We start from the raw sequence: 22016 nt of genomic DNA on the forward strand, positions 1-22016 counted from the left end.
ATCAGCAGGTGCCAATAGTGTACACTGTGTGGATCAAAGCCTCAAGTAATGAACCTATTTTGGACACAATTTTCTGGAAATGCTTAATGTTTCAGAAAACTTTGTTTCCCCATCACTACCTACTACCATACCCAGTTCAAGCACATTCACATGTTTTGTCTTGCCCATTCACCCTCAATGGCACACATATACAATCCATTTCTCAATTGTCGCAAGGCTTAAAAATCTTGAACTTGTCTCCTCCCCTTCATCTATAATGATTGAAGTGGATTTAACAGGTGACATCAATAAGGGATCATATCTTTCACCTGGTCAGTTTGTTTTGTAAACAGTGTCTATTAAGGGAGTCTCAATGAAAGTCAGAATGAAAAGTCCCATTTTGTGTTTATTGAACATAAACAAGTTTTACATACACCATATGAAAACCACACAGAGGTCTCAACTTAAAATGAGCATGAACTTAATAACCTGCATTCATTTTTTCATTAAGAGTGTCTTGGGGAAAAAAGTAGTTGAACGGAAGTAATGAAATAGGCATTTGTGAACATCCTAACCTACACAGTACAAACAAAACATGTAACAGACTTTTTAGGCTTCTATATGCCTTTTATCTCACACAATGTCTGGATGCAATATTCTACTCAGGAATATTCAACACTGAAATCTGTTACTCTCGTTATTCCAAATGCATCTGTGGATATTTTCTGCTGACAACAATGAAAATGAATCTTTGTCTTTATTGCAGGGTTTGCTCAAAACGTCAGAAGCTATCGAGTGGAAATGGTTACTTTATATGTTATAGAGCGGAATGGTTTTTCTGCTGGTGTATCCTGAGGTAGTTCCTCTCTGAGAACCTCTTCCTGCAATGCGTACAGGCGAACGGCCTCTCTCCTGTGTGGACCTTCAGGTGCATCTTTAGCTGGTTCTGACGGGTGAACCTCTTCTCACACTGTGAGCAGCTGTAGGGTTTCTCCCCTGTGTGGACCCTCTGGTGCCTCTTCAGGTCACCAGCCTGGGCGAAGCGCATGTGACACTGGGTACAGCTGAAGGGTTTCAACCCTGTGTGGACCATCTGGTGCCTCTTCAGGCTGGACGAGTGGGAGAAACTGACCCCGCACAGATGGCAGCTGAATGGTTTTTCCCCTGTGTGCATCCTCTGGTGGATCTCGACCTGTTTGGGGAAACTGAAAGCTTTCCCACAGAATGAACACGGGAAGCGCTTCTCTTTGCCACCAGATCTGCTGAGAGTTTTACTACTAATGTCATTTGTCAATGGGCTTGTGTAGCCATTTAGTGTTGAGGCACTGGCATTGTCTGAGGTCTGGTTTAACATAAGGAGAGTGTGAGGAGGACGAAGGCCAGGGAGTGTCTGTGTTGTCGCAGGGTCCATGTTCCAGCTGATAGATCCTATAGAAGTCAGGCTGAAGGCAGCACCTGTTAGGGGGTTAACCTGAGGCACCATCAGTCTCTCTGAATCACAACTATAGGAGCAAGACGGAGCATCGCTAGCCGAATCTGTGTCTGTTCCCTCAAGCTGCATACGGACACCTCCCCGACCCCGCAGACCAAATCTATGCCTCGCCCTGGTCTCAGCCAGTCTGTTGTCATGTAGACTAAGTTCGGATGTTGTTTTGTGTTCGACTGTCTGTTTCTGGTTGTGGTGAACAGCGTTGTTCCCCAGCCCAGAGTTGAGGACGCTGTTCCATCCACTGACCTCCACTATGATGTTGCCTCTGGTCCTGGCCTGCTCAGTGATGTCGTCCCCTGGGATATTGGCTGCACCGGTCTTGGAATCCAAGATGGCCGCCCAGTCTCCTCTGTTAGCCTCCAGCCAACCACCTGTAGGAAGAGGTTACAAAATAGACTTTATAAACATGGCAGAGAAAACTCTATATATGGAGTTGTATGGACAAAATAATAGCCAGGTGCATCACTATTCCCATTGAAGTATATCTATTATGTTCTGTATATGTACAGCGCATTCGGAAAGTATTCAGATCTCTTGACTTTTTCCACATTTTGTTACGTTACAGCCTTATTCTAAAATTGATTAAATTGTATTTTTTACTCCTCAATCTACACATAATTACCATAATGACAAAGTAAAAACAGATATTTAGATTTTTTGGGCAAAAACATAGTTCAATCTTGCTTTCATCAGAACAGAGAATCTTGTTTATCATGGTCAGAGTCCTTTAGGTGCCTTTTGGCAAACTCCAAGCGGGCTGTCATGTGCCTTTTACTGAGAAGTGGCTTCCATCTGGCCACTCTACCATAAAGGCCTGATTGGTGGAGTGCTGCAGAGATGGTTGTCCTTCTGGAAGGTTCTCCCATTGCCACAAAGGAACTCTGAAGCTCTGTCAGAGTGACCATCGGGTTCTTGGTCACCTCCCTGACCAAGGCCCTTCTCCCCCGATTGCTCAGTTTGGCCGGGCAACCAGCTCTAGAAAGAGTCTTGGTGGTTCCAAACTTCTTCCATTTAAGAATGATGGAGGCCACTGTGTTCTTGGGGACCTTCAATGCTGCAGAATATATTTGGTACCCTTCCCCAGCTCTGTGCCTCGACACAATCCTGTCTCGGAGCTCTACGGACAATTCCTTCGACCTCATGGCTTGGTTTTTGCTCTGACATGCACTGTCAACTGTGGGACCATATATAGACAGGTGTGTGCCTTTCCAAATCATGAACGATCAATTGAATCAAGTTGTAGAAACATCTCAAGGATGATCAATGGAATGGAAACAGGATGCACCTGAGCTCAATTTCGAGTCTCTTAGCAAAGTGTCTGAATACTTATGTAAATAAGGTATCTGTTTTTTATTTTTAATAATGTGCAAAAATGTCTAAAAACCAGTTTTCGCTTTGTCATTATGGGGTATTGTCTGTAGATCGATGAGGATTTTTTTCTATTTAATCCATTTTAGAATAAAGCTGTAACGTAACAAAATGTGGAAAAAGGGTGGGGGTCTGAATACTTTCCAAATGTATTGTATGTCTCCCTTACCCTGCTCCCCCATCTTTAGTCCACTCAGCAGATCAATGCTCTCTGGTCCATCTTCTATTGTCTCCTCTTTGACTAGCAGCAGATCAGGCTTCCCATCCTCCATGTCTACTGACTGTAAGAGATACAGAATGAGAGGATGTTGGATCAAGAAATCTGATATGAGCACCCTGCTATGGAGCATCTTCTGATTGGGCAATGAGGAATTGCTATGAGTACTATGCAATCATGTTAGTTGATTTGATACCATGCAAACCTGTTAGCTTCGATTACTTTCCACTCTTTAATGGTTTGATCATTCAAAGCGCTTAAGACAAAATTAATCAAGACCTGGGCCCGTATCCACAGAGTCTCAGACTAGGAGTGCTGATCTAGGATCTTTCCATATAATCGTATTCTTTATAATCCTAGATCAGCACTCCTACTCTGAGAGGCTTTGTGGATACGCCGGGCCCTGACCTAATACCATGCAGACAGTAGTTCACAGTGGGCTCACCTCAGTGAGACTGTGTGTGGTCCTGTGCTGCTCAGCTGGTTCCTCTGTGTGTTCAGGAGGAGGTGTAGTCTGGTTGTCCTCCATGACCATGGTCCCCTCAGGGTTCCCCAGACCCTCCTCACACCCCTCCTCCTTCACCAGCAGCACCTCTGGACCCTCCTCCTCCTGGAAGAGACAGGTGATGCAGATTACACAGACATACACTCCCTCAGGTACGTACACACAGATAATAAACACACTTTCAACATGGAGTGTTTACCCATCCCCACTACGTTTGAGTCCTATACTGTAGTTACAGAATGACTTAATTGTTGTTAAACCCATCATGGTGGACATAAATATGATGTTGTGGGTAAAAAAAGTAATCTATGATAAGTCATCATTAGACGAACCTGACTAAACTATGTTGATGTGTACAGTAGGTGTTTGTTAGTGTGTGGGTATGTGTAGGTATATTTAGTAAGTGTATATTGGTTATGAAGTTCTGTAGGGTGTATGCAAAATAGGGTGAGATCAGATGTGATGTATAGTAAAGAGAGTCTCAATGAAAGTCTTAGAATGGAAAGTCCCATTTTGTGTTTATTAAACAGAAACAAGTGTTAAATACACCATATGAAAACCACACATACAGTTGAAGTCAGAAGCTTACATACACCTTAGCCAAATACATTTAAACTCAGTTCTTCACAATTCCTGAAATGTAATCCTAGTACAAATTCCCTATCTTAGGACAGTTAGGATCACCACTTTATTTTAAGAATGTGAAAAGTCAGAATAATAGTAGAGAGAATGATTTATTTCAGCTTTAATTTCTTTCATCACATTCCCAGTGGGTCAGAAGTTTACATACACTCAATTAGTATTTGGTAGCATTGCCTTTAAATGGTTTAACTTGGGTCAAACGTTTCGGGTAACCTTCCACAAGCTTCCCACAATAAATTGGGTGAATTTTGGCCCATTCCTCCTGACAGAGCTGGTATAACTGAGTCAGGTTTGTAGGCCTCCTTGCTCGCACAAGCCTTTTCAGTTCTGCCCACAAATGTTCTATAGGATTGAGGTCAGGGCTTTGCGATGGCCACTCCCAATACCTTGAATTTGTTGTCCTTAAGCCATTTTGCCACAACTTTGGAAGTATGCTTGGGGTCATTGTCCATTTGGAAGACCCATTTGCGACCAAGCTTTAACTTCCTGACTGATGTCTTGAGATGTTGCTTTAATATATCCACATCATTTTCCTTCCTCATGATGCCATCTATTTTGTGAAGTGCACCAGTCCCTCCTGCAACAAAGCACCCCCACAGCATGATGCTGCCACCCCCGTGCTTCACGGTTGGGATGGTGTTCTTCGGCTTGCAAGCTCCCCCCTTTTTCATCCAAACATAACGATGGTCATTATGGCCAAACAGTTATATTTTTGTTTCATCAGACAAGAGGACATTTCTCCAAAAAGTACGATATATGTCCCCATGTGCAGTTGCAAACCATAGTCTGGCTTTTTTATGGCGGTTTTGGAGCAGTGGCTTCTTCCTTGCTGAGCGGCCTTTCAGGTTATGTCGACATAGGACTTGTTTTACTCTGGATATAGATACTTCTGTACCTGTTTCCACCAGCATCTTCACAAGGTTCTTTGCTATTGTTCTGGGATTGATTTGCACTTTTCGCACCAAAGTACGTTCATCTCAAGGAGACAGAACGCGTCTCCTTCCTGAGCGGTATGACGGCTGCGTGGTCCCATGGTGTTTATACTTGCGTACTATTGTTTGTACAGATAAACGTGGTACCTTCAGGCGTTTGGAAATTGCTCCCAAGGATGAACCAGACTTGTGGAGGTCTACAATTATTTTTCTGAGGTCTTGGCTGATTTCTTTTGATTTTCCCATGATGTCAAGCAAAGAGGCACTGAGTTTGAAGGTAGGCTTTGAAATACATCCACAGGTACACCTCCAATTGACTCAAATGATGTCAACTAGCCTATCAGAAGCTTCTAAAGCCATGACATCATTTTCTGGAATTTTCCAAGCTGTTTAAAGGCACAGTCAACTTAGTGTATGTTAACTTCTGACCCACTGGAATTGTGATACAGTGAATTATAAGTGAAATAATCTGTCTATAAACAATTGTTGGAAAAATTACTTGTGTCATGCACAAAGTAGATGTCCTAACCAACTTGCCAAAACCATAGTTTGTTAACAAGAAATTTGTGGAGTGGTTGAAAAACGAGTTTTAATGACTCCAACCTAAGTGTATGTAAACTTCCAACTTCAACTGTACATGTCTCCCAAAAAAGAATCTGCATGAACTTGATAAACTGCATTCATTTTCTCATTAAAAGTGTTTTGGGAAAATAATTAAGTAGTTGAACGGAAATAATGAAATAGGCATTTGTGAACATCATATGTGACTTGCTTTATCATAATCACTCACATTGACCCCAAAACACATTTGGACAGTGCTGGAAAGAGGAGAACATTAGCTTTCTAATGAGACCAACATGATCTCTCTACTCCAAATTACAAGTGAGTTACATGCCATTACATGCGGAGTGTCACCAAATTATGTTTTTTAGAAAAATGCAGTCAAAGTTTACAGTTACTTTTAAGACATTTATTGAAATAATGAATAACAACTATTTACTTAAAACAAAACATGAAATCGATTGACAGCCTGTGTTCTTCTTTTTCACTTACGCACATACACAAATTACATATTGCTCTAACTATACAGACAAAGTGTCTGTCTGCATCGTTGTCGCGCACATGTATATGTGCACACATTTGTACACATAAGTTTGTACACATACACTGTATAGACAAAAGTATGTGGACAACCCTTCAAAATGAGTGGATTTGGCTATTTCAGCCACACCTGTTGCTGACAGGTGTATAAAATCAAGCACACAGCCATGCAATCTCCACAGATAAACATTGGCAGTAGAATGGCCTTACTGAAGAGCTCAGTGACTTTCAACGTGGCACCGTCATAGGATGCCACCTTTCCAACAAGTCAGTTCGTCAAATTTCTGCCCTGCTAGAGCTGCCCTGGTCAACTAAGTGCTGTTATTGTGAAGTGGAAACGTCTAGGAGCAACAGCGGCTCACCCGCGAAGTGGTAGGCCACACAAGCTCACAGAACGGGACCGCCTAGTGCTGGTAAAAATCGTCTGTCCTTGGTTGCAACACTCACTACCGAATTCCAAACTGCCTCTGAAAGCAACGTCAGCACAATAACTGTTTGTCGGGAGCTCCATGAAATGGGTTTCCATGGGTGAGCAGCAGCACACAAGCCTAAGATCACCATGCGCAACACCAAGCTTCGGCTGGAGTGGTGTAAAGCTTGGTGCCATTGGACTCTGGAGCAGTGGAAACCTGTTCTCTGGAGTGAGGAATCACACTTCACCATCTGGCAGTCCGACGGACGACAGGTAGCTTAGTGGGTAAGAGCGTTGTGCCAGTAACCGAAAGGTCGCTGGTTCTAATCCCCGAGCCTACTAGGTGAAAAATATGTCGATGTGCCCTTGAGCAAGGCACTTAACCCTACTTGCTCCTGTAAGTCGCTCTGGATAAGAGCGTCTGCTAAATGACTAAAATGTAAAATGTAAATGTAATGGACGAATATGGGTTTGGCGGATGCCAGGAGAATGCTACCTGCCCTAATGCATAGTGTCAACTGTAAAGTTTGGTGGAGGAGGAATAATGGTTTGGGGCTGTTTTCCATGGTTCGGGCTAGGCCCCTTAGATCCAATGAAGGGAAATCTTAACGCTGCAGCATACAATGACATTCTAGATTATTCTGTGCTTCCAACTTTGTGGCAACAGTTTGGGGAAGGCCCTTTCCTGTTTCAGCATGACAATGCCCCTGTGCACAAAGCAAGGTCCACACAGAAATGGTTTGTCGAGATTGGTGTGGAAGAACTTGACTGGCTTGCACAGAGCCCTGACCTCAACCCCATCAAAACACCTTTGGGATTAATTAGAACGCCGACTGCGAGCCAGGCCTAATCGGCTAACATCAGTGCCCGACCTCACTTATGCTCGTGGCTGAATGGAAGCAAGTCCCCACAGCAATGTTCCAACATCTAGTGGAAAGCCTTCCCAGAAGAGTGGAGGCTGTTATAGCAGCAAAAGGGGGGACCAACTCCATATTAATGCTGATGATGTTGGAATGAGATGTTTGATGAGCAGGTGTCCACATACTTTTGGTCATGTACTGTACAAGCAACAGAATGTATTGGCAACATTCACTTATTTTCACACGTCCACACACACACATGTACACGCGCATACATTCAGTACCAGTCAAAAGTTTGGACACACCTACTCATTCAAGGGTTTTTCTTTATTTTTACTATTTTCTACATTGTAGAATAACAGTAAAGACATCAAAACTATGAAATAACACATATGGAATCATGTAGTAACCAAAAAAGTGTTATATTTGAGATTCTTCAAAGTAGCCACCCCTTTGCCTTGATGACAGCTTTGCACACTCTTGGCATTCTCTCAACCAGCTTCACCTGGAATGCTTTTCCACATATGCTGAGCACTTGTTGGCTGCTTTTCCTTCACTCTGTGGTCCAACTCATCCCAAACCATCTCAATTGGGTTGAGGTCGGGTGATTGTGGAGGCCAGGTCATCTGATGCAGCACTCCATCGCTCTCCTTCTTGGTCAAATAGCCCTTACACAGCCTGGAGGTGTGTTGGGTCATTGTCCTGTTGAAAAACAAATGATAGTCCCACTAAGCGCAAACCAGATGGGATGGCATATTGCTGCAGAATGCTGTGGTAGCCATGCTGGTTAAGTGTGCCTTGAATTCTAAATAAATCACTGACAGTGTCATCAGCAAAGCATCCCCACACCATCACACCTCCTCCTCCATGCTTCACGGTGGGAACCACACATGCGGAGATCATCTATTCACCTACTCTGCGTCTCACAAAGACACAGCGGTTGGAACCAAAAATCTTACATTTGGACTCCAGACCAAAGGACACATTTCCACCGGTCTAATGTCCATTGCTCGTGTTTCTTGGCCCAAACAAGTCTCTTCTTCTTATTGGTGCCCTTTAGTAGTGGTTTTTTTGCAGCAATTCGACCATGAAGGCCTGATTCACGTAGTCTCCTCTGAACAGTTGATGTTGAGATGTGTCTACTACTTGAACTTTATGAAGCAATTATTTGGGCTGCAATCTGAGGTGCAGTTAACGCTAATTAACTTATCCTCTGCAGCAGAGGTAACTCTGGGTCTTCCTTTCCTGTGGTGGTCCTCATGAGAGCCAGTTTCATCATAGCGCTTGATGGTTTTTGCAACTGCACTTGAAGAAACGTTCAACGTTATAGAAATGTTCAGGATTGACTGACCTTCATGTCTTAAAGTAATGATGGACTGCTTATTTGAGCTGTTCTTGCCATAATATAGACTTAGTCTTTACCAAATAGGCCTATCTTCTGTATACCTCCCCTACCTTGTCACAACACAACTGATTGGCTCAAATGCATTAAGAAGGAAATAAATTCCACAAATGAACTTTTAACAAGGCACACCTGTTAATTTAAATGCATTCCAGGTGAATACCTCATGACGCTGGTTGAGAGAATGCCAAGAGTGTGCAAAGCTGTCATCAAGGCAAAGGGTGGCTACTTTGAAGAATCTCAAATATAAAATATTTTGATTTGTTTAACACGTTTTTGGTTACTACATGATTCCATATGTGTTATTTCATAGTTTTGATGTCTTCACTATTATTCTACAATGTAGAAAATAGTAAAAATAAAGAAAAACCCTGGAATGAGTAGGTGTGTCCAAACTTTTGACTGGTACTGTATGTATGACTGAGAAACACTCTCTCACACTGCACATGTTCACGCCATTATATGTGCGTGGACTACATGCTGTGTGCACGTATGTGCGCATGTGCACGTACAAACGTGTGCCCATCCCACGTAGTCCTCGAACATTTCATGGTTGTGTCCCATAGTTTTTCCATGTTGGATCACATTCGGAGATGAGGCTTGGGATGATAAATAATGAATACATTACCACGTTAAATAACATCTCTTATAAATACGTTCTAGAGAATGTGCATAGATGTGCCCAAGCAACCCGCTCACAAACCCAGGACCTACATTGTTATGACAGTCACACAGAGTAAACAACATCTCAATAGAGCTAAAACAGGGAAGGGGAATGAGGGGGTTAGAGCTAAACATGGAAGGGGAATGAGGGGGTTAGAGCTAAACATGGAAGGAGAATGAGGGGGTTAGAGCTAAACATGGAAGGGGAATGAGGGGGTTAGAGCTAAACATGGAAGGGGAATGAGGGGGTTAGAGCTAAACATGGAAGGGGAATGAGGGGGTTAGAGCTAAAACATGGAAGGGGAATGAGGGGGTTAGAGCTAAAACATGGAAGGGGAATGAGGGGGTTAGAGCTAAAACATGGAAGGGGAATGAGGGGGTTAGAGCTAAAACATAGAAGGGGAATGAGGGGGTTAGAGCTAAAACATGGAAGGGGAATGAGGGGGTTAGAGCTAAAACATGGAAGGGGAATGAGGGGGTTAGAGCTAAAAATGGTCAGAGTAAGCTCTGGTCTCTAAGCAGGAACTAAAATGAGAAACGTTAAAGAAAATCTGAGTACACACGCGTCACCAGAGAGTAAGGACTGACAGTCTCTTTGGATCCGATTCGTGTGGGCTTTGGTTAGAGTCTTTGCTGCTGGCTTGAGCTGATGAACGTTGGGTACAAATATAAAAGTATCAATATTTTGGAAAACACTCACCATGATCACGCATGAACGTTTTTGTACTAGCGCCACACACAGGACTTGGTCTCATATGTCGGTAGCCACCGGATGTCTGCCCTCTTAAATCCAGGGATCTGTCCTGGGAGCGGCATCGCGTGGACACCGGCGGAGTTGTTGACATCGTGGAAGATTCGCTGAGTGTCCTCGTAGGACAGCACCCGTTTTCTGGCAAGACGACCACCACACCTCTTCTTCCTTGGAGCCACACCATGTTCCTTGTAGAACTTTATCACTACAGTCAGCTTGTTGTAGAAAATCTGAAATCAATCTTATTTTTTATTTATTTTTTACATGCCTTTAATATGTGCTGAAAGGCACAATGTATTCTCTGCTCTTTTATTTCTAGTCATGATACATCGTCCTACTCATTTTTTCTTAAATACCTCATGAACTTGTTAATACTGTTGCAGCCCCAATAATAACAGAAAACATCAAGTGTGTCAGAACTTGAATGTTTCTCTGCAGACTTGCTAGCTATCAAAGAAATATGTCCTCTGATGTTTCCTTTTTGTTAGCTCCTGTTCCAGATGACCGTTTCCTTGCAGAGGTTAACGGAACCAGAGATCTTGCCAATGAGCACTAGATGTTTTTCACCTGAAAAATAAGACATAACAATTTATAATTCTTTAACATTCAGTCATCATCATAATATATTCTAGCCAATAGATTTTCAAGTAATATCAACACACTTTCAATACAACACACAAACTATACAACCTGCACTCATTGAAATGCATGTGTGAATCCCACACACACACACACACACACTTTTACCAGTAGTGTAAATGGGTCAGGTTTGATATAAAGGTACACTACCGTTCAAAAGTTTGGGGTCACTTAGAAATGTCCTTGTTTTCGAAAGAAAAGCAATTTTTTTGTCCATTAAAATAACATGAAATTGATCAGAAATACAGTGTAGACATTGTTAATGTTGTAAATGGCTATTGTAGCTGAAAACGGCTGATTTTTTATGGAGTATCTACATAGGCGTACAGAGGCCCATTATCAGCAACCATCAGTCCTGTGTTCCAATGGCACATTGTGTTTGCTAATCCAAGTTTATCAGAAGTTTATAGAACAGCGCAAACTGGCTCTAACCAGAATAGAAAGAGGAGTGGGAGGCCCCGGTGCACAATTGAGCAAGAGGACAAATACATTAGTGTCTAGTTTGAGAAACAGACGCCTCACAGGTCCTCAACTGGCAGCTTCATTAAATATTACCCGCAAAACATCAGTCTCAACGTCAACAGTGAAGAGGCGACGCTGGGATATCTCAGAACAAGAATAGACTGATGAGTTTCAGAAGAAAGTTATTTGTTTCTGGCCATTTTGAGCCTGTAATCGAACCCACAATTGCTGATGCTACAGATACTCAACTAGTCTCAAGAAGGCCAGTTTTATTGCTTATTTAATCAGCACAACAGTTTTCAGCTGTGCTAACGTAATTGCAAAAGGTTTTCTAATGATCAATTAGCCTTTTAAAATGATAAACTTGGATTAGCAAACACAACGTGCCATTGGAACACAGGACTGATGGTTGCTAATAATGGGCCTCTGTACGCCTATGTAGATATTCCATAAAAAATCAGCCATTTACAACATTAACAATGTCTACACTATATTTCTGATAAATTTGATGTTATTTTAATGGACCAAAAAATTGTTTTTTCTTCTTAAACAAGGAAATTTCTAAGTGACCCCAAACTTTTGAACGGTAGTGTGTATGTGGTAACTTTATAGATGGCCATTTCATGCATTTATGTAACCTGTCTTTAGGACAAATATCAGCAGCCACAGGTCCCATAAGTTACTGCAAATGTTTTATGGGTTACACATTCCCCACTTCTCTCTCTCTCTCTCTCTCCCGTGCCCACACACACACCACACTCACTCACACACACACACACACACACACACACACACACACACAGGTCCCATACATTACTAGCTACATAGCTAGGTTGCATGGGCTACACGTCCCCCACTTCTCGCTCTCCCTCCCAAGCCACACATTTACTCACACACACACGCTTGGCTTTAATACGCTAACAGTTAGCTAGTCAGTCTGTGTGTGCCTCATCACACACACAGACACTGACAGATAGACAGACACAGAAAGACGCACACATTACACACTCACAGCCATATAAACTCGACTAATAGTTGAATGGCAAGCACTTACCATTGGTGAGTTAGCTAATTCATCTCCTCGGGGGTAAAAAGCAAAAATCCCGGCTTCCATTCATTGGACTTGGAAGTGCACCTGAACTCGCAAGCCTTTTCAATTTCTTGCCCAGCACCACTGACATATTCCCCCTCGACCGACTGAAGCACCGTAATTGACGGATCCACCATTAATGGGTGGTCTTCCTTGGATGCCTCCTCAGGGTGCTCGGCCTCGACTTCAGTGAGCTTGTCTGAGTCACTGATGGCGTTGCTCTGTGGCGCAGGGTCAAAAAGTAGTCGCCAATAAGTTGATGCCACTGATCGTCTGAACCAGCTCCCAGCACAACATTGCTATTTAAAAATGTAGCGATTTCTCTCTCCCGGGAATCCATCAATGCAGTATAAACCTAAGCTAGCTAGCTAAGGTGTAGGCAGTAGTGACAGTGTAACTATGTATATATTTTTTAAACCTTTATTTAACTAGGCAAGTCAGTTAAGAACAAATTCTTATGTACAATGACGGCCTACACCGGCCAAACCCGGACGACGCTGGGCCAATTGTGCGCCGCCCTATGGGACTCCCAATCACGGCCGGTTGTGATACAGCCTGGAAACGAACCAGGGGGTCTGTAGTGACACCTCAAGCACTGAGATGCAGTGCCTTAGACCACTGCGCCACTCGGGAGATGGGTTTTGAAGTGCGAGAGAGTGTTGCCTGAAGTACACTTTGTTTTCCCGCGGATGATACACTACAGTAGCTTTGATTGGGAAAACAGGAAAATCCTCCAATTGAATAGCCTATTGTAGCTTGATTCAAAATATATATCTAGCTAGTTTGTAATTCATTCATGATTTCGGGAATAGAGGAGGGTTTTCATTGTGCAGATAAGCTAGTGCCGCGAAAGCCTGATGTGTTACAAGCTAGCATCCACCGAACCGATGGGAAAGTGCTCCATTTCATCCTACATTTATAAGTTTAAAAACTATATTTATACTGAATTTGGCAATGATACATACAGATTATGAAAACAAAGACATTGTTTTGTTAAAACCAGATGAAACCCCCAAATAGCTAAAAAATCTAAATGTTGACAAAAACACAGTTTATATGCAAATTAGTCATTGCGACTTCCAACTGATTATGATTGAGCACGTCACATATAGCCTACACCAAGGATGGGCAACTGGCAGCGCCCCTTGTTACTGCGGATTAAATTCCCCCCCAGCTACCTAAACTTGTAGTAATCATGGCCGAATTACCGACCGGGGGGAGCCAATTGATCATCAGATATTATATTAAAAACTGCAAACACTTGTCTCCACCTTATGGCAAAATGTGTATTTTTCCAAACTTGTAGTAATCATGATTGAATTACTGACCTGTGGGCCCCCATTGATCATGTGTAGAATTGCATGAAATTACATATAAAATTAGAAAATCTTCTATCCACCTCATAGCAAAATATGTAGAATTGCAGAAAACGTACTTAAAAATGGCACAATTTTCTCTACGCCCCATGGCAAAATGTGTAGAATGGCAGGAAATTAACTCTAAAACTATTTTTTTAAATATTTGCTGTCAAGGGGGCCGCTAAAATGCTTTGCTCTCAAAATGTAGCTTAGGGCCCCCAAAAGGCTCTGAGTTTCGATTTTCTGTGGCCCCCCCACCCCCATCAAAGTTGCCCATCCCTGGCCTACACAGTACAAACACAATATGAAACAGACTTTTTAGGCACAAATATGCCATATATATCACGTCTGGATGCAATATTCTACCCAGGAATATTCAATACTGAAATCTGTTACTCTCATTATTCCAAATGCATCTGTGGGTATTTTCTGCTGACAACAATGAAAATTAATCTTTATATTTAATACATCTAACATCTGAAGCTATTGAGTGGAATGTTTTTTCTGCTGGTGTATCCTGAGGTAGCTCCTCTCTGAGAATTTCGTCCCGCAGTGCGTACAGGCGAACGGCCTCTCTCCCGTGTGGACCTTCAGGTGCATCTTCAGCTGGTGCTGGCGGGTGAATCTCTTCTCACACTGGGGGCAGCTATAGGGTTTCTCCCCTGTGTGGACCCTATGGTGCCTCTTCAGGTCACCAGCCTGGGCGAACCGCATGTGACACTGGGTACAGCTGAAGGGTTTCACACCTGTGTGGACCCTCTGGTGCCTCTTCAGGGTGCCAGCCTGGGCGAAGCGCATGTGACACTGGGTACAGCTGAAGGGTTTCACACCTGTGTGGATCCTCTGGTGGAGCTCCACCTTCTGGGGGCAGCTGAAGCCTTTGTTACAGAACATGCAGAGGAACCGTTTCTCTTTACTAGTGCCTGATGTGGCTCCCCCTCCCTGAGCCTGGGCTCTAGCCCTGTCGTTTGAGTTCAATACCTGATCGAAAAGGACACGGCTGTGTGAATCGGAAGGCCCCATCAACGTGGAACCTGGGTCACGATCCCTGAACGCGTGTAAAGGGGAGTGGGTCGCGACATTTGGATTTGTCTCTAAGCTTTCCCTGTAATCTAAGAAATCTCTGCCCTGTGAGTGTCTGTCTCCTAGGTGACTATCTGCATTCCATGTGGGAGGAACGTCGCCCTCCACTTTCACAGTCACTTCATCTACCACTATAACCTCCCCTTTCTTATCTAAGCACCCTTCAGAGTATACACTACTACTGTACCGGTTCCAGTCCCCTCTAGACAGATCACTTTGTGTCTCTAAACCCAAGGATATGTTGACAGGGTCCATCTCTGTAGCGTAAGAACAAGACGGATCATCACCACTAGTGTCTAACACATTACCATCCCCATCCCTACGGGAATTAACTGTTCTCTGGCTCTGGTGAAATACTGGTAAGTATTCTGAGCCGGGAGCAGGAGGACAGCCCAGTCTCCCCAGCCCCAGTCTCTCTGGGACTGATCTGTGGTCAGATCCTGTGCGTAAGAGACTGTGTGTTACAGTTAAAGTCTTAGTGTCTGTCTCTGACTTGAGGACGGCTTTCGGCATTCCACTGACCTCCGTGATGCTGCGTCGGGTCCTGGGCTGCGCTGGGACGGTGGGGTCCTCTCTGGCTACAGGGGGCGCTACAGGGGGCGCTTCAGCCGTTCCAGTCTGGATGTCTCTGCTGTGCCGTGTGTCCTCCTCTCCTTCAGATCTCTCCTGCTTGACACCAGGACCTTCAGACTCTGCATCTGCAGACTGACAAGAAGAGAGGTTATTGCCGGTACATGAGTTGAATTGGATAACAATGTGGTAGTGAAGTCTCACAAAGCTCACCAATGGCAGATAAATGAGGATATACATGGAAGCAAGTGAATAGCTGAGGGGAGCCTTCTGAAATAAACGGGCCACATTTGATTGACAAAGTAACTTTAATTTTTAATGCAACACTATTACACTAACCTCTATCACGATAACGTGCTGGGTTGAGGTTCCACTCCCCTTATCAACAGTGATTGGTTGGTCATCTCCCCATGTATTGTGTCCCGCTGGCTTTACAAAGTTCCTGTGGCCTCCAGTGGGATGTCCTTCACCTGAGAGAGTGATTGGGGGAAAAGCAGTGGTTAGGTTAGCTCCTGTCAATGCTCAACGTCAGTGCTTGACTTGTGCAGGAGCTCGCCGGTGCGGAGTACTGGCACATCAAATTTTCTACTGCTTGAACTCCTGTTCCTCTTATAGAATATTAGCTCAAAATATTGTGGAGCTCCTGCACCTATATATAAACAGTACCGGCACCCAAAATGAGTACTGGTACCTATTTAAGTCAAGCACTGTCAACGGTATATTGTACACTATTGACACTGTCTACAATTGGCAAGGATGTAAGGTAACACTTGGCCTAACTTCTTGATACTATTTATTGATTTATGTATTATGTTCCATGCATCATATTGTTTTCATTGAGTAAATAACAGAAAATACAGTAAATCAAGAATCTGGTTAGTATATGATATTGTTTCTTTGTGCAAGAGAGCTAGTCTGCGTACCAGTCGTTTTAGCTAACATTACACTCCTTGTCACATCTTTGGAGTACAAGGAGTGGAATTAAGTAGCTGAACAGCGACGGCAACCAGGCTACAAGATAGCTAGCTAAGTAAGTAATCGAATCAGGGGTTACTGCACACGCATACTGTTCCGTGGTTGCCATGGCGCTGTGAGGTATACTCAGAGTCGATATTCACGTAATAAGGAATTCCCCTCGACCACACCCACAAATTTGGGAAAACAAACATTCTTTCAAATTCACCTTTAGTGTAAAATAAAAATTTTAACAATAATGGGCAAATGTTGCGCAATCCAGGTGTGTAAAGCTCTTACCCAGAAAGACTCAAAGCTGTAATCGCTACCAAAGGTGCTTCTACAAAGTATTGACTCAGGGGTGTGAATACTGTATTTGATTTTCAATAAATTAGCAACAAATTTAAAAGAACATGTTTTCACTTTGTCATTACGGGGTATTGTGTGTAGATTGGTGAGAGAAAAATCATTTGAAGCCATTTTGAATTCAGCCTGTAACACAACAAACTGTGGAGTAAGTAAAGGGGTATGAATACTTTCTGAAGGCACTGTAGGTAACCACAGGTTGTTTTCCCCACAGGTGTTCTATCTATTACCGACTGGGACCATCGTAGGCAGAGATGTCTGTAAATATTGTATTGTTTAAGTGTTTTATTATTGCATTTTTTATCAACTTTTGTTTTTGATAATGTGTTGATAAATTAACTGAAATATCTGGTGGTAACCCACGGAATTGCAGAACTGATTATGGCAAGTCAGTTTATATTTGTCTTGGCTAGCTCGTTAATATGATTTGAATGATACAGCAACACCAGATCAACAGCATCGCTTTTTGGCCCCCTGCCCCAGTTCCTAGCCGTGTGAGGGGATGCAGAGGCTCGCTTCGTAGGGCGTGTGGTGGTCTTACTGACGCTTTTACAGTCACCGAAGCATCACCCTGGTGGGTGCTGCATTTCTGTGGTGGACGATCCAGCCTACCTACGGAGGAGGAGCTGTGACAATTGAAGACGAGGTGCCAGATCAAGAGCTCCTTGGCCTGTCTGTCAATGCCTCTACCTCGCTGCCCAGCCTGGCCGTACTACCTATACTCCCTCCTCTCAAGATACTACCTTTCTGACCTGCCTATCATCAAAGCTGTGGAAGACCATCGCCCAAGAACTGCCAGATCCCTACATTTGTTTTGTTAACTAGTTTTTTGTTTTTAAAAGGACTGTGCAATTCTACTTGTAAATAAAAGCGCTATATAAAAAGTATTATTATTACGATCCAAAAACGAACCAAGACCTAATTTTGGGTAACACATCTGAACACGTGCATTGGTGAACTCGGTGACATGTTATGAACCGCGACAAGCCGTGCATCCTCGTCCTTCCGCTAAATGTACCTCTTGCCATTCCTCTTAGTGATGGGTCATGCGCACAAGCATCGGCTCTGAGAGCCGGCTCTTTGTAGTGAATCAGAAGAGCCGGCTCGCATCGAGTGAGAGCCGGCTCCCAGTTTTTTGCCCATTCGCTGCTTAGGTTTCACTTTCACAGAGGTCTGTTATGATTGGCCAGCATGGCGACCAGCATGCGGCATTCACGTGAGAATTAAGGATGTGTAAACAGAGAGGGGGCGGGGCAGACACACCACTTGACTCCACTGCAAGTGAAGAGAGAGACAGAGCGGACTGAGGAGCGTGTGTGCGTCTTGCATTGTCGTGTCGTTTAACTATGAGTGACACTAGAAAGCGAAGCAGCATCTGGCTGCAGTTTAAAGATATTGGGAACAAGAAAGCAGAGTGCCTTCACTGCAAAACGAAGGTCACTATAAGAGCAGGTTCCACCACAAACCTGCATAGACATACAAGAACTGTCCATCCTACAGTGCAGTTAGAGGAGAGAGGGCAAGCCAGCTCACCATCTACTGATCCTGGTGTGTCTCATACCAGAACAACAGCTGCTGTAACGTCTACTGCCATCCCCATGCGTGCAAGTATAACCTCTCCTACTGCAACTCAAAGCAAAATAAGTCAGTTTTTACCTAAACTGATGACCCCAGCCAAACAGCACAGTATTGATGATGAGTTGGCTAAAATGGTAGCTTCTGATTTTCAACCCTTTTCCATTGTGGAGGACAAAGGAATGAAAAACTTTGTCAAAGCCCTAAATCCCACATACACTCTACCCAGTAGAAAAACACTTTCCCAAACAATGATCCCAAAACTATATGACACAGAACGTGCATTATGGCAAGAAAGGGTGACAAAAGCTCCATCGGTTTGCCTGACAACTGACTGCTGGACCTCCAGAACAACCTGCTCTTTCATGTCTGTCACTTGCCACTTTATTGAAGATTACAAGATGACATCTTGCCTTCTGGACTGCTTCGAGTTCACCGACAGACACACTGCAGAAAACTTGGCAGTGGAGCTACTAAGAGTGGCAAAAGAGTGGCAAGTAGAGGACAAAGTGGTGTGCTGTGTGAGTGATAATGCTGCAAACATCACCAAAGCCATAAAAGTTTTGAAGTGGACCCATCACCCATGTCTGGCGCATACACTAAACCTGGTGGTTAGAGATGCTCTGAAGGTGATCAAAACAACCGTGGATAAGGTGAAGGCTGTTGTGGAGTTTTTCCACAAAAGCACAGTAGCAGCACAGAAGCTAAAGTCCACACAGCGCCAAATGGGGATTCCTGAACTGAGGCCCAAACAAGAGTGTGCCACCAGGTGGAACTCAACATTTGATATGTTGAAACGAATGCTTGAAATAAAAGATGCCATCATCTCCACCCTGGCCCTCATCAACGCATCTATTGAGCCATTAAGCCAAGAGGAATGGGAGCTGGTGAAAGAGGTCTGCGCCGTCCTGCAACCATTCCAGGAGGTGACTGTGGAGATAAGTGCAGACAGGTACCTAGAACCATTGAAGCATTGTTTTCTCTACTACTATTCAGTCACTATTATACATTGCAAACACAACACATACAGTATAATGCATCACGTATAATATGCCACATACTTTTAAAAAACTAAATTCTAAAAGTTGCTGTTTTCTCTCCTTCAGCTATGTCACAGCCTCGAAAATGCTCCTGCTTTGCAAAGGTCTGCAGCTGGTGACAGCCGAGAACCAATGGACAGTAACTGTGCAGAAAGTGAAGGAATTAGTTGCAGCTCTTTGTTCAGCCATGGACCGCAAATTTCTGCGGATGGAGTACAACACTGTCCTTTCAGAAACTACCTTATTGGATCCAAGGTTTAAAAAACTTGCCTTCAGTGATCGTAGAGCTGTTGATGAAGCTCTTCAGAGGATTAGTGCAGCAGCAGCAGCAAAATGCACCCCCAGCAGCCAGCCAGCTCCACCATTACAGGGCCAAGTGGAGGAGGAGCAGCAAACCTCTGCTGTTTGGAGGCTTTTTGATGACAGAGCTACAGGAGATGCTTCAAGGAGAAATCCGACAGCTGATGCTATAATGGAGGTGAGGAGCTACCTTGAGGAGCCCCTCATCCAGAGAGCAGAAGACCCACTGAGCTGGTGGCAGGCCAAGGCCTCAGTCTTTCCACTCCTGGTGAAGGTGATGGAGGGGAGACTATGTATTGTTGCCACATCAGTTCCTTCTGAGAGAATCTTCTCCAAAACAGGGCAGATACTCACGGAGAGGCGAAATCGTATCAGGCCTATCAGCCCATCCAAGCTGAGGCATCTGATCTTCCTGAATGCCAACCTGCCCTGAGGACTAATGCTGTTTGCTGGAGTTTGGTTCTGGTTTTGATTCTGTTCTGTGGATTTGTTTGAAGTTTATTGTTAATTTGTGCAATAAAAAAGTTTAATTGAAATAAACAAATGTAAGAGTGGTTTTGTCACAGAATAAATGCACAGAATTAGGCATTATAAGGTCTCTCATAAAAACACTGAAAGCAAAAGGGTTTTCAACACATAAACCATGATTTTTTTTCAAAGTTAAGGTAAAATATAGGCTACAAAAGATCCTAAATAAAGAGCCGTTCGGGAGTCGAAAGAGCCGGCTCTTCTTTGGGAGCCGAGTCAAAAGAGCCGGCTCTCAGAAAAGAGCCGAACTTCCCATCATTAATTCCTCTGTATCGTTCGACGATCTTGACACTACTGGGACGACTGGCGAGGACGCGCTCTCGCGTTGTCCTTTCTGCGCGTTCCCGTGCCACCTTCAATTCCAGTAGTTTCCTCCGCAATGCCCTGTTTTCTTTGTGGCTTTGAGTTATTTCCAAACGAAACACTGCATAGTCGTCGTCTACGAGTTTACAGATCTCTGCCACGGCTGCATTCGCTAGAACCTCCATGATGGAGGCAATTTGAGTGTGAAAAATCTTACAGTTAGCCATTGTTAGCAACTAGCTAGTTAGTTAGCTATCAAACAAATCCTGTCTCCAACTCGAACTAAACACTACATGGGGTGTGCAGTTAAATTAATAATATTTTGAGTTCCAGGATGTTAATACGTCTAAATAAAAACGCTAGTGCGGAAGTTGTTCTTCCGTTTAATTCTTCTTCTTTGTGTGTGTTCCCGGCAGACTTCTTCTTCTTGTCCGTTTCCGGCAGACTAGACACTGTATTGCTGCCTTTCTCGGGCGGGAGTGTGAAACACACTTAAATATCTAATAGCCTCATACCCGTTGGTGCAGGCCGGTGGAATAGAGAACCCACAACAGCTTCCTTGCTATTTCGCTCTGCCTGTCATTTGAGCCCAATATACACGATATATACAAAAGTATGTGGACACCCCTTCAAATTAGTGGATTCGGCTATTTCAGCCACACACGTTGCTGACAGGAGTATAAAATCGAGCACACAGCCATGCAATCTTCATAGACAAACATTGACAGTAGAATGGCCTTACTGAAGAGCTTAGTGACTTTCAACGTGGCACCGTCATAGGATGCCACCTTTCCAACAAGTCAGTTCGTCAAATTTCTGCCCTGCTAGAGCTGTCCTGGTCAACTGTAAGTGCTGTTATTGTGAAGTGGAAACATCTAGGAGCAACAGCGGCTCAGCCGCGAAGTGGTAGGCCACACAAGCTCACAGAACGGGACCACCGAGTGCTGAAGAGTGTAGTGCGTAAAAATAGTCTGTCCTCGGATGCAACACTCACTACCGAGTTCCAAACTGTCTCCGGGAGAAACTTCAGCACAAGAACTGTTTGTCGGGAGCTTCATAAAATGGGTTTCCATGGCCGAGCAGCCACACAGAAGCCTAAGATCACCATGCGCAATGCCAAGCGTTGTCTAGAGTGGTGTAAAGCTAGCCATTATTGGACTCTGGAGCAGTGGAAACGCGTTCTCTGGAGTGATGAATCACACTTCACCATCTGGCAGTCTGACAGACGAATCTGGGTTTGGTGGATGCCAGGAGAATGCTACCTGCCCCAATGCATGGTGCCAACTGTAAAGTTTGGTGGAGGAGGAATAATGGTCTGAGGCTGTTTTTCATGGTTCGGCCTAGGCCCCTTAGTTCCAGTGAAGGAATGACATTCTAGACGATTCTGTGCTTCCAACTTTGTGGCAACAGTTTGGGGAAGGCCCTTT

At 43.9% G+C, this 22016-nt stretch overlaps 2 protein-coding genes across 2 annotated transcripts in view; both read right to left on the reverse strand.

Moving 5' to 3' along the window:
* Nucleotides 1-372: 372 nt before the first annotated feature.
* Nucleotides 373-22016, reverse strand: part of LOC311110292 (uncharacterized protein) — a 40923-nt gene continuing 19279 nt past the window's right edge. Inside the window, exons 4-6 of the mRNA XM_084188831.1 lie at nt 3499-3663; nt 3006-3117; nt 373-1839 (exon numbers count right to left, since the gene is read on the reverse strand). Coding sequence (XP_084044957.1) covers nt 797-1839; nt 3006-3117; nt 3499-3663 — 1320 coding nt within the window. The 3' untranslated portion in view covers nt 373-796. The remainder of the gene's footprint in view (nt 1840-3005; nt 3118-3498; nt 3664-22016) is intronic.
* On the reverse strand, nt 14169-20816 carry LOC311110293 (uncharacterized protein; the record flags this gene model as incomplete). Its single annotated transcript, XM_084188832.1, has 3 exons — nt 14169-15658; nt 15863-15993; nt 20531-20816. The coding sequence occupies 3 exons, from the start codon at nt 20814-20816 to the stop codon at nt 14354-14356; spliced, it is 1722 nt and encodes a 573-aa protein (XP_084044958.1). The 3' UTR covers nt 14169-14353.

The sequence above is a fragment of the Coregonus lavaretus genome (assembly GCF_964263955.1).
Source record: "Coregonus lavaretus genome assembly, contig: SUPER_35_unloc_3, whole genome shotgun sequence".
Classification (NCBI taxonomy): domain Eukaryota; kingdom Metazoa; phylum Chordata; class Actinopteri; order Salmoniformes; family Salmonidae; genus Coregonus; species Coregonus lavaretus.